The sequence below is a fragment of the Triticum aestivum genome, chromosome 6B, assembly GCF_018294505.1.
Source record: "Triticum aestivum cultivar Chinese Spring chromosome 6B, IWGSC CS RefSeq v2.1, whole genome shotgun sequence".
Lineage (NCBI taxonomy): Eukaryota > Viridiplantae > Streptophyta > Magnoliopsida > Poales > Poaceae > Triticum > Triticum aestivum.
The window spans coordinates 614,185,947-614,199,297 of NC_057810.1; the positions used below are offsets into that span (position 1 = coordinate 614,185,947).

Here is a 13,351-nt window from a genome sequence, read left to right on the forward strand (position 1 = left end):
TCAAAGTAGGTTTAGGCGGTGGTTCAGGAAGTGTCTAATCATCATAATTCTTCAATATATTATTCAATAGTTCCTCAACTTGTTCAATAGTTTGTTCCCTGAAAACACAACCAGCACAAGTATCTAGGTGGTCACTAGAAACATCGGTTAGTCCATTATAAAAGATATGAAGTATTTTGTTTTTCTTAAGAGGATAATCACGCAAAGCATTCAGTAATTGGAGGCCTCCCCCAAGCTTGTGGGAGTCTCTCTTCTTCAATTTGCACAAAGTTAAATATTTCCTGTAAGACAGCTTGTTTCTTATGAGCAGGAAAATATTTTTTAGAGAAGTAATAAATCATATCCTTGGGACTACGCACACAACCAGGAGAAAGAGTGTTATACCAAGTCTTAGCATCACCCTTTAATGAGAAAGGAAATAACTTAAGGACATAGTAATAATGATTTTTTTCCTCATGGGCAAATAAGGTTACTATATCATTTAATTTAGTGAGATGTGCCACAACAGTTCCAGTTTCATAGCCATGGAAATGATCAAATTCAAGCACAGTAATTAACTCAGGATCAACAGAGAACTCATAATCCTTATCAGTAATAAAGATGGGTGAAGTAGCAAACTTAGGATCATATTTCATTTTAGCATTCAAGGATTTTTCTTTTAACTTGCATTGTAATTTCTTAAGATCATATCTATCTTTACAAGTAAGAAAATCTCTGTCTATCTCTCCATCCATAACATAACCCTCAGGTATCTTAGGCAATTCATATCTAGGGGCACTAGTTTCAAGAGGTGAATCATAATTCTCAGTTTCAATAATCTCATCAGTTTCAGTTATTTCATTTGCTTCAGAATTCTCAATATCTTTAGCTCTAGCAAGTTGTTCATCAAGAAATTCACCTAGTGGCACAGTCTAATTAAGCAAAGTACTAGCATCCTCATAAGCATAATTCGTAGCAAAAGTAGCATCATCAATTACTTGCGACATATCGGCAATAATAGCAGGTCCCACATTGGGTGTGTTTGGTAGCACGTATGGACCTAGCCTAGTTGTTTTCCTCTGATACATGCTGAGTTTAGACATGTTGATTCCATGCATTTGTTGTTGTTTGGCAGCGGTGTATGCGCACAGACATGTTGAGCTGAGAGCCTCAGACTTTGTTTTGGCAGCCTGCATGTGTTTAGACATGCTGAACAATTTTGAATTTCAAACATGTTTTTGAATGGTGAACAAAATTGAAAAAATGTTTATAAAAATTTAAAGACTTTGAAATTCTAAACTTCTATTGAAAATTTAAACAAAATTTGAAATTACATTTTTTGAATATTTAAATACATTTTAAAATTCTATTTTTTGAAAATTTAAACATATTCTGAAAGTCCATTTAAAAAAATAAACAAAATTTGAAATTCTGAACATTTTTTGAAAATTTAAACAAAATTTCAAACTCTAAACATTTTTTGATTTATTTTTTAAATTCTGATTCTTTTTTGAAAATTTAAACAAAATTTAAAATTCTAAACATATTTTGGAAATTTAAACAATTTTGCAATTCTAAACATTTTTTAAAATTTAAATAAATTTGGAAATTCTGAATATTTTTGAATATTTAAACAAAATTTGAAATTATGAACATTTTTGAAAATTTAAACATATCTGGACGTGGTCTGGTGGGTGGAGACGAGGGTCGGGGCCAACATGGCTGCCTCCATGCACCCTCTCTGGGGTGCATGCGATGGGCACGACTAAGCGCTCTTTTTTGCATTAGATGGGCATAGTCCAAGTGAGCCCATGCACTCTACCAAACAAGCAAAAATTGGTCAGATTGAAAACTTTTACCCTCATTCACCCTCCATGCATCCTACCAAACACACCCTTAGGCACCCCTATAGTTCTTGCTTAGTGGTATGACACTATGGCCTATGATATGTGAGCAGCAACACTGATGTCATAGCAATCTACTACTCCCTCTGAAAAGAAATATAAGAGTGATGTAAATGATCTTATATTTCTTTATGAAGGAAGTACTACCTAAATAAATCCAATCCCTTCGCGTTAAAAAAATGTAATCGTTAGGAGTATTTCTTTTCTTTCTCTCTGTGCATCCCCATCAATCACATGAATGGGCATATACACGGAAAAGAAATGAAGTGTATGGCCGCATGCACGCATGGACATTTACCGAGCACATCCACGGTCATTTAGAGCATCTCCAATAGACGGTTCATATGTAAAAATAACAAACTTTTGGAGCTTCGAGAACAGAAAACATTGCTTCAACACATGGTTCATATGTAAAAAAATACATCATCGTCTCCCAGAGATGTAAGATTAAAAATTTCTGATGCAAATTTACATCACGAAATACAAGTGATGTAAAACTATGGCCGCCCGCGAAACGACCAACCGCCAGTTCATTTGCCTTCCCGCTCGCGACCGCTCACCCGCGACCCGCCCGTCCGCCCCCCCCCCCCTTGTGCCGCCGCCATGGCCGAAGCCGATGACCCCGCCGCCTTCGCCGCAACCGGTGGGCTGACCCACGTCGCCGCCTCTGCTGTCGCGGCGGCAAACTCGCCCTCTGCCGCCGCCCGCTGCCCCGGATTCGCGCCGCCCCGGCCGGTCACCATCGGGCCCACGGTTCCTATGAAGGCGACGAAGGCACGAGGCGGAGGCAAACGTCCGGCGAATCGCGGTCGGAACCCGGCCGAAAGTGCGGCTCAGCCGGCCAAAATCTCGAAGGCAGCCGCGGTGGCTCGGGCCGCCGACTCGCAGCCACGGGCGGTGGCGTCCTCCAGCAGCCAAGGAGCTGTTCCTCCACCTCCTCCACTGCCACCGTCAGACGTGGAGGAAGATGTAGCCACACCGACGGCCACCGCCTCCAACATGTTCGATGATATGTCGCAAAGGTAAAAAAAATTTGTGCTCTCATTTGTTGTTTCAAATTGAATTTGATGTTGAATGTTTGTACGTTCAATTGTAGTCTTGATGATGAAGCTTTTTTGCATGCGACAAATGTGGCAAATGATGATCATGTGTCGCATGAGTATGTGTCACAAGAATATGAAACCCAATATGGTGATGACAATCTTGACATGGACGATGAGTGCTTTGTTGCCAAGGAAAGAAGTGGAAATTATACCGCTTCACAACGTCGACAAAGAAGCCGGTGATGATGATGATCGTACCACGGTTCACAACGCCGGTGGTGTTGATGACCCGTATGAATGATATTCATGTGCATTTCAATTTATAGGCCGAAAAACTTTGATTGGGACATTGCACTTTTGGTAGAGGGATTTCAAACTATGATGATGATGATGCACTTTTGTTAGGATTCAAACTATGATGATGATGATGATGCACTTTATTTCAAATTTTAAGTGATATTTGAATGCAAAACCGCGGCTGTACAATGGCTGAACAGCAGTCACACGGCCACCGGCCGGTTTTACATATTCGTTTTGGACCATCTGTTGGAGTTGCTCTTTTATTTAAATCTCCGTCTTGGACCATCTGTTGGAGTTAAGCCTCTTTCGAAGATGTAAAAAGCACTTTTTGGTGCTTCAAATTTTTACACCAGTTTAAAGCACCAAAATATACATCATTTATTGGAGATGCTCTTAGAGGGGCGGATTTGCTAAGTTCAGCACAGCTGTAGGTGGTCTGACATCAATAAATTCCAAGATAACATGCCCTTCAACTTCCCGCCAAAGGAAAAAAACTTCTGATTGTTGTTCAACTTTCTTTTTCATCAAAATATTACTTCCTCCGTCCCAAAATATAAGATCACTTGAGCTTATATAATTTGAGACGGAAGGAGTAGAACGCTGACCAAGACATGTATTTATAGAGCATAATCTAAGATACCGTCATGGTACATACATAACATGGATAGTGTCAACAACGATGAACATCAGGTAGCTCTAAAAGTTTAGTCAAGGTCCTAGCAAACACCAACAGTTAAAACGGGGGCATCACATCATGCAGCCACAAGGATGATAAATCAGGTTAACTGATCTCGCTTCCGCCGCAGGATTATTGCAGCCCAGGTTTATCCATAACCCCAAGAGCTTCTTCACTGATGCTGCAGCTCCATGAGGAACCGAACGGACGACAACCGTTGTTACTTCCACGGGAGGCAGGGCAATCTGCAAGAAATTATTGTAAATAGTAAATGTAAAATGAGCAAAATGCTAAGTTCCTTCACGAAACAGGGATACAAAAAGAACGGAGGGAATAATAAAAAAATAAACTTTGGTTGGTTTAAAAATGCACCACACATGTTTCTGCAAAAATTTATGAACCATGTATCTTTCAGTGCTATCGAATCAATCTTCTGTAATTTAAATTGGTACAACTGCAAGCAAAATTGGTTTTTGTAGTATCCTGCATCAAATGGTTATTCAAATTTTCCTGGTAAAGGAATGGTTATTCCAAATAGCTAAATATGCCATCCAATTATCTAATTTGACAAGCGCAAGAAAAAGAGAGATATGACATGAGATTCTACTATTTATCAAAATCAAAATGATGAATATCCCATGTGAATATGTTATCATGAGTTTGCAGGAAAATAAAAAAAAACATATGCTTAGCACTACTACGTAACTCAAAAATATGATTTATTTCTAGTAGATGCTAAGATCATGTCAATAGTAGTTTGCAATTTGAATGGTTCCAACTTCACAGGGGTGCCAATTAATCAGTATGAGTTTGCAATTTGAATGGTTCCAACTTCACAGGGGTGCCAATTAATCAGAATTAGGCTCAAATCCAAACCGAAATATATTTCCTCTGAAATCCTACATATGTGGATTAGTGTTAAACTGCTAATAGGGGTTAACCTAACCTAAATACAGTCTGGGTCCAGGCTTAAGTCTAACAGATGAATACAACCAAAATAAAAGCAAATGAACAGTGGGTAGGTTGCAGACTCCCGTGGAATATGAATTATAACGTCTAGGGTTATGGATCCCAATCTAAACCTCTTTGAGTAAATCAAAGTTCTAAGCTAAATAATGGATATATTAAAATTGTTCTAGTATTTATTCTTTTTGAGAATTTATTAACACAGCTCAGCTCATATGATCATATCCACATCAATATCAACCAGGAAGCTGCGATCCATATCTATACCGCTGTCCACTGATAGATACCAAGTGACTAAGTACAGAACTAATCCCTCCATACCATAATATAGGACGTTTTTGCAAGCTAACATAGCTTGCAAAAAGTCTTACATTGCGGGGTGGAAGGAGTATATGGATCTACATTAAAAAAGACTTGATAATTTCGTAGAAGCGACATCGCTCTTGGAAACTCACCCTAATTTCAGGGAAACATCAGAACCATCATCATTATCCTGTGAGCTTCCGGAGTGTAATGCAGTCATGACGGATTCCGAGGACTGTCCATCTTCAGCAACAATATTTTCAGTATCAGCAACCACTAGCTTGCCAGCTGTTGGAATCTGGCCTACCTGCATCCAGATAAAACAAAGCAAATAGAAATTAGTATCCAGATGGACTGCACTGAAAATAACAATACAGATGTTGACTAAAGAAAGTTGAGTTTCAAGTACATACTTGGTTCCTTAGTTTCATGTTCTCCTCTGCCAGCTGTGAACTCTGTGGTACAATATGCAAGTGGCACAACATTTATTAGTTTTACAACTTATATCTACACACAAGGGTACTTCAAAAAATAAATCGACATTCTACCGTTCATCTAATTCTCTATGTGTTTAACTTCCAACAGTTTTCAAGCAGTAAGTGCAAGCTTTTCCCTTCATATAGGCATATAGCTGCCACAATGTGGAAGGTAGTCCTTATTTTGCATGCTAGATTGGTAAATGATGACAGATCAACTAGAACATACTCCCCTCTGTCCCAAATAAGTGTCTCAACTTTGTACTAACTTTAGCACTTATTTTGGGACGGAGGGGGTATATAGCTAGCCATTGAGTTTTTTATTTCGTCGAATGGGACTTATTCCTCCCTCTTCAAACCAGTCAAAACAATTAAGTTTATATAAGGTGAAAAGGGACAGCAAATATAACTAACAGTATGGTCTGCTAAACTGAAACCATAAGTAGAACATAAAAATACATCAAAATGTTAGAGGTGGATAAAGTAATGTATATTGGATAAAATAAAATAAGAATATTTAGTCATTTACACATGTAAACAACAGAAAATAATATACTTTCTTGCTTTGGTACTGAAAGGCATAATAAAGTTAAAAAGACTGTCCACATATGCAAAAACTAAATTGTCGTACTATCTTCTCTCTGGTTTAAGCACTCGATCACATGGTCTGTTATATTTGCTTGCATCTTTTAAAAGGATGGTGCTCAAGAATTCAGACTCTGAACATATCCCTATTTTCCTATTTTAGTAGACAAGGCTCCAATAAAGTTGCAAAAATCCAGTTGTACTATCTAACCACAAAAACATGAATAATTTCTTCTTTGTTAGCGGACAATACACTAAATTATTGTTTATATACAAAATATTCTATTAAGAATGAATCAGTGGTTGTAAAAATGTAAGAAATTAATGTAACATTTGGTTTCTGAAAACATGAGAAGCATGTGTAGATGACCCTAAACCAAAGTATAAGGCTTTATTTATTTAAAACAAAATCCATGGTTCTTCACCTAAAATAATGACTTCAAAATTGATCTTGCAATAAGTTGTACCTTTCGATGCAGTTCATTTATCTGTTCCAAGAATTGTTGATCCTGCAAAATCATACAGCCCACTAAATAGTTGCTCTTTTTGAGCCTGATTAGAAGGGAACTTTGAAAAATGACATGTTCAGTCACCGTACTTTTGTCTGAAGCACCCTGTGCAGACCAGTTTCTAGGTTTTTCTCCAACTGCTGGAGTTCATCAACACTCAACCCCTCAAGCTCCTCACCTCTCATCTGTCTATAGGTTGGACAAGAATTGCCATTATTATATATGGAATTGCAAAATAAATTCAGCATGGATCACGTAAAAAAATATAATGGGGTAGAACATAACCTTAGTCGAAGACTAGCTTCTGCAAGCTGATCGTTCAAATTTGCATACTTGCTATGCTCTAACTGAAAATAGAAATGCGCCAGCATGTCAGTACTAATTTGATTAAGAAACTTAACTCAACCAAATCGCAACTACCTTCATATACCAAGAGGAGTTTATAAATGAATACTATCAATGCATTCAGAAAAAGCATTAATTATCATATTGCAATAGCTGATAAATTCTTTTGCCTATATTGTGCCCAAGGGTTCTACTTTATAAAGTGTTGACATCCATCAATAAAAACAAGGAAGAGAAGTATACCATTTTTTTACAGCTATCATGAACAATAGCAGGCCTATATATCATTAGATCATACCCCCTCCGTCCCAAAATAAGTGTTGTGGTTAACTAAAACCACGACAGTTATTTTGGGACAGAGGGGGTATTATATGTGGCCGATCACCCAACTAAAAAAAACTTGAAAAGGGTATAGAAGATAGAGTGCGAGCTTTTGGCGGGCGACCTCCATGGAGGTGGTTATTTTTAAAAATTTGATAATTAGATTTTGGAGTTTCAAAAAAATCTGAAAAAAATTCTACATATATATATCATCTTCAAAAATTGCATACATGTAGGATACATCCATATGAACGTGTATGATTTTTTTTCAGAATTTTTTGGAACTTCAAAATATGAGTTTTTGACTTTTTCAAAATAACCACCTCCATCAAGGTTGCCCGCCATTGGCATTTTGCGATAGAAGATACTGCTTTTCAACTTTCAAGTATTCTTTATAGCAAAGTTTCGCTTCAATGGTTTTAGATGGGGAAAATGCATTTATACGAAGGTTTGTGCTAGATTAGGCCTTGAATATAAGATATTTTATTTTGGGCCACATCCTTATATTGCTTATGTAGATTCACAAGTATTTGGACACTACAAACACAGAACTTCAATTTGCTGGCTAACATCTCTGAGGGTGAGAAGTGATTATTACGTTCAAGTCAAGAGCAGGCTGGTCTGTTTTCCCCAGGTTCTTAGAATGCGTGCTGTACTTGTCGATGATCTCATTCATACTGTCCAAGGAAAGGCAATATCAGTACGACATGAAGCTACAACTAATCAATAAAAAAGGAAATGACTAAAATAACAGTGATATAGGGATGTCAGAATTATACAGGGGCATACTAGGTACATTAACTATAGTCACTTTGACAGTTCATTGTAACAAGGTCCCTTGTAACAATGACCATCAAATTACTAGAAATCACTAACAAGAGTATGAAGTTAGGTTAAAGTGAAGACTGAACTCTGATGTTAACCTGCACACAGGACTATAGTCACTCTGAACTCTTAACTCTCAACTCTGATTTAAATTATTCTTTAAATTACCTAAACAAGGACTAATTACTTGTAGCATTCAGGTTCATAGAAGTTTAGTAAATACTATAATGCACCGCCGAGGAAATTAATGCTGGACTCAAATGTCCTTACATTTTGCTTCTACAGTTTACTGCTAATAAGAGTTCTAAGTCATAGTACTTTCCTTGTAATGCTATGTTAGACAAATGCATGGTTGTCGATAATTCACTGAAGTTGGCATGCACCAGTATGATCCATAATCATCCAAGAAACTTAAAACACGGGAGACTCCTTAGAAGATTGCTATTGTTTAACAAGACAGTTACTGTTTCAAGTAAAAGAAGTTGAGACCATACACACAGCTTCCTCAGCTAAACAAATGATCCCAGGAAAAGAAAACTCAAATATGATTTTGGTGATAGTGTATCATTTGATTAGCTGAGGAAGCTTTTCAATGTCAACACATATACAACAACTAAGACTATATCATCTTTAATAGAAAAATTCAGTACGGTGACATGTAAAGGCAGCACATAATAAGTTAAAGGAGGCTGATGCGTCATTTGAAGGTCCATAAGAATCTCGTAAACAAACATGATGCCCAAGATGCTACTGTGTTAGAATACCAGGTACAGTAGCTAACAACGGCAAATTATCCCCCAACGGCCACACGGAACGGCAGAGAATGGGGACCTGAACAAAACAAGTGGAGGACATCAGCACAACAATCTATGGACCACAAATATATATATCATTGCTTTCTCCCGTCGAGGAAGCCTTCACACCCAAACCCAATCTAAGGAAGAAAAGAAAAGAGGCGACGAACAATGCGTGCAAGAGTACAAATAATATCTCATCGAACAACAGTAACCGATATACTGCACAGAACACGAAGTCCCATTAGAATCAGCGGGCGATGCGACGTACGAGTAGCAGCACATAAAATCACAAGTCCGGCCGTACGTACGCAATTAGCAGGCGCAACTTTGCCCCACCGGAGCACTCGAGGCGCGCAAGAACCGACGATAAAACACCGCGACTGAAGATGCATAAACATACGCAGCAAATATAAACAGAAGCCGCAGCACTCGCAGAGGCGCGCATGCTCGTAACACACCGCTCGATCGGGAAAAGAAAAAAGAAAATCAACAGAAATGTGCAACCAGCTACAGGAGTATGACTACTACAGTAAACAGAAATAATTAAAATCCCCATTTCGGCAAGAAAGACGACATCCGGGAACGTAACCAGAAAATCCGCTGCGGGCGGTGCCAAGCAACGCGATCCGCCCCGCCAGCACGTCGCATGATCCCCGCCGGGCGCGCGAGACGCGGAAGAGCACGCGAAACTGACACGGGACCCGCGAGAAGGCGCAGCATGAACCCTAGACGAGCCGGATCCTGCGCCCGGAAAGGCGGGAGGGGAAGAGAGGCGGGCAGATCTACATGCCGTCGCGAGAAGACGAGACGAGAAGGGACGGGAGGGGAGGAACCGAGGCGAGCGAGCGGCGCGGAGGAGGGACGTATGCACCTGGAGCTGGCGAACTGGGAAAGCTTGCCGGTGGAGGAGAAGACGATGAGCGCGACGTCGGCGTCGCAGAGGACGGAGAGCTCCTCGGCCTTCTTGAAGAGGCCCCGGCGGCGCTTGGAGAAGGTGACCTGCCGCGCCGCCGCGCTCTCTATCCGCTTTATCTCCCTCCGCTCCCGCGCCATCGCGTCTCCTCCTTCTCTCCGCACCCGACCGACCGATCGATCTCCCCGCCCCCTCCCCCTCTCTCACCCCGCCACCGCCCGCGCCGAGGCAGGCAGGCTCGGAATACCGTGCTGGCGCGGCTCACTCGTCGATGCGGCGGTTGCGATGCGATGGGGACGGAGGGAGGGATGCGAAAGGAGAGGAGGGGAGAGGAAAGGGGGAGGTGGAGTGGAGGAGGCGACGCGGGGGGTTGGGGTCTCGAGACGGGGACCAGCGCTAGCTTTGCTCCGATTGGCAAACGAGGGAGTACTACTAATAAAAACCGGGCCAACCGCGGCCCGGGCGAGCCCACGCGAGGATTTATTAGGCGCATAAACAAAGCGATCAGGACGTTAAACCACGCAAGCACGGGGGGAGGGCCCTGCCGGCCCAGTCATTTTTTATGCATGCGACACGCGACTGCGGCGCGGGGCCCGCCGGAACGCAGAGGGGAGTGGACGGCTGGCTTGGCTACCTGTAGTTGGGAGTAGAGTAGCTGGGCGGGGGGATGGGAGGGGGTGGGTGGGTGGATGGATGGGGGAAAGGGGGGAGGAAGGGGAGGGTGCCGGAAATGGAAAGGATGGCGCGGCCGGACCAGAACAGTACTGACTGTAGCAGGATGGGCGGGACGGAGGAGCAAGGAAGGAAGGGATCGAGGGAGGCCGGAAAGGAAAAGGGAAGCCAGAGCGTGGCAGCAGAGTAGAGTCGTAGGGGGATTGATTCCTTTCCTTGCTGCATGGGCATGGGCAGCAGTCACGCACGGCCACGGCCGCGTACGCCACTGCAGACGCCCGGATTCCCTGTTCCGGCCACCACTCTGTGGCTTGCATGGCTCCCTCCCTCCGGACTCCAGAGGATCACTCCCTGGTTTGTTCTCGCTTCGGTTTCCTTTGGCTGCATGCGGGTTAGGCGGCCTGTTCCGGCCACGATTCTTTGCGCCGCGCTGCTGGCTTGGGTGCTCCGGACCCGTGCTTCTCTTTTTGCCTCGTCTCGTTTTCTTTCCTGCCTGTAGGTCATTTGCTGTCTCTCCTTTTGTTAGGCCAACTCCAGCGCGTGGGGTAAATTTTCGTGTTTTGACCCTTTTTTATACTATTTCAGGATCTGACCCTACTTCGAATTTTTTTTGGAATTTGACCCTTTCGCCTACCGCCAGGCACTGTGGCGGTAGGATTGTACAACCTACCGTCAATGGCCCTGACGGTAGGTGCCTTGACGGCGCCTGACGGCCGTTTGCCGGGCCTGACGTGGAAAAGGACCTATCGCCAGGACCCATGGCGGTAGGGTACTGAAGCCTACCGCCGGAGCCTCTGGCGGTAGGGTCCTGTGTGGTGGATAAGGTGGGGAGGGGCTGGTTTGTGGGCCCCACCATCACTCTTCTTCTTCACTCATCTGCTTCCCCGTGCTCAGCTCCTCTCCCCCCTCTCTCCCCCTCACAAACCCCCACTAGATCCCCTCCATTTGCTTGAGATTTCACCGGTGGATCCGGATCATTTTCATCACCCAAGGTACCTTCCCAATTTTCCCTCCTTTTGATTGGTTGAGATCTTTGTTTTGTGTGGATTTGATCACCTCTTTGCAAACCCTAGGTGTTGATCTTGTTGTGTGCATTTATGATGCATTTATGGCTAGGGTTAGTGTTAGTGTTAGGGTTAGGGTTTGGGTTATGTTGGGAGTTAGGGCTATAGTTGGTATGTTGGGGTTATGGTTAGGGTTAGGGTTAATGGTTAGGTTAACTTGAGTATGAATAGTAGTTACTTGTTTAATTTGTGCAAAATTTAGTTAATTTGTGCATTTGAGTTGGCTGGATGACATATATGGATTGATTATATTGTTTCCAATTTCTTAGATGCATAAGCTCGTAAATGTTCATTATTTGGACAAGACGACATTTATGCTTGAAAATGACGATGAAGGGGAAGAGGCTATGATTTTTGACACAAGTCCAAGCTTTGATGATCTTGTAGTTAAAGTGAGAAGCGTGTTACATTGGAATGACCCAAATGCCGAGGTTAAGCTTATTGGGAGGTATGACGTTGGATTGGGAGTAAAGTCCCGATTAAAGAGTATGCCCATCACCTCCCAATTGTATTGGAATGTCTACAAGGAAAAAGTAGACGCATCACAAGACAAGTCTCTTGAGATCTTTGCCACAAAGGTTGATCCTCCTCCTCCCTTGCAAATTGATCTCAACCGCAATCCATCCTCCCCAATACATGATGATAGTGCCGAGGTGTATATCCCCAATTGTTCTAGCCAACCACCAAGTAGCCAACCCAATGAAGATCATATGAATGCTAGCGCCATAGTATTCTGTCATGATGCTATTCCTCATGTTGAAGAAGATGCTATTCCTCATGTTGAAGAAGATGCTAGTGGTCATGTTGATGATGATGCTATTGTTGCTCAAGAGGATGCTTACTCGGAGAATGAAGAGATCCATTACAATCCAATTGGTAACTTGGATGTCATTGTGCGGCAACAAGACATGGACCGTACCCTCCCTTATAACCGTATGTGTGGGTATAACTCGGATGACGAGGGTCCGAAGGAAGAATTGGATGAGGATGGGTTGACTGCGCAAGAAAATGAAATCTACAAGAAGGTGACCGGCAAGGAGAGAGGGCCGCCGTTGTTTAGAGATGTGAGTCTTGCGGACAATGCAATCATTGACGGTGGGCTGAGATTCTGGTTGTCTGAGCCAACGTCGTGCCCCAAATTCAGTGATCCTCGACCAGAAAATGAGGATGAGAATGCTCATTTGAAGAAAGGCATCAGGTTTGGTTCTTTGGTAGAGTTCAAGATATGGTTGTGTGACTATGCCATTAGGAACCATGGGCCGTTTGTTATTGGTCATTCAAATCAAAAACTTCGGTACATAGTCAAATGTGACCAAGAAGGTTGCAAATGGAAGGTCCGCGGTAGAAAAATCAAAGAAACCGGGCAATGGGTGTTGAAGAGTCATGTTGGCACTTACACGTGCGTACCCCCGGACAAGGACGACCAAAGCGAAGGACATCGTCAACTCGCGTCTGAGTATCTGGGATACAAATTGTTGCATCAAATAGCACATGATCCAACTGTGAAGGTCAAGTTTCTCATGTCTTCGATTGAGGAACTTTTCGGGTACCCGATCAAGTATTGGAAGGCATGGATGGCGAAGGCAAACACTATTAGGATGTTGCATGGTGATTATGAGGCCGCATATAACATTCTTCCTAAGATGTTGGCAGCCATTGCTCATCGAAACCCG

The 13,351-nt window shown here is 42.4% G+C and overlaps 1 protein-coding gene across 1 annotated transcript; it reads right to left on the reverse strand.

Moving 5' to 3' along the window:
- Window positions 1–3,840: 3,840 nt before the first annotated feature.
- LOC123138303 (MADS-box transcription factor 22) lies at window positions 3,841–10,349 on the reverse strand. The gene is made up of 8 exons (XM_044558253.1): window positions 9,901–10,349; window positions 8,006–8,084; window positions 7,027–7,088; window positions 6,831–6,930; window positions 6,700–6,741; window positions 5,585–5,626; window positions 5,324–5,478; window positions 3,841–4,147 (listed from the first exon to the last, which is right to left on the reverse strand). The coding sequence occupies exons 1-8, from the start codon at window positions 10,080–10,082 to the stop codon at window positions 4,123–4,125; spliced, it is 687 nt and encodes a 228-aa protein (XP_044414188.1). The 5' UTR covers window positions 10,083–10,349; the 3' UTR covers window positions 3,841–4,122.
- Window positions 10,350–13,351: the final 3,002 nt, after the last annotated feature.

Bases quoted from the DNA above. Each gene is read 5' to 3' on its own strand.
- LOC123138303 (XM_044558253.1), bottom strand. From the start codon at position 10,082: ATGGCGCGGGAGCGGAGGGAGATAAAGCGGATAGAGAGCGCGGCGGCG. The intron at 8,085-9,900 runs GTGCATACGTCC...TTCCTTGGACAG, and splicing joins TCCCAGTTCGCCAGCTCCAG to TATGAATGAGATCATCGACA. The intron at 6,742-6,830 runs GTACGGTGACTG...ATGATTTTGCAG, and splicing joins ACAGGGTGCTTCAGACAAAA to GATCAACAATTCTTGGAACA.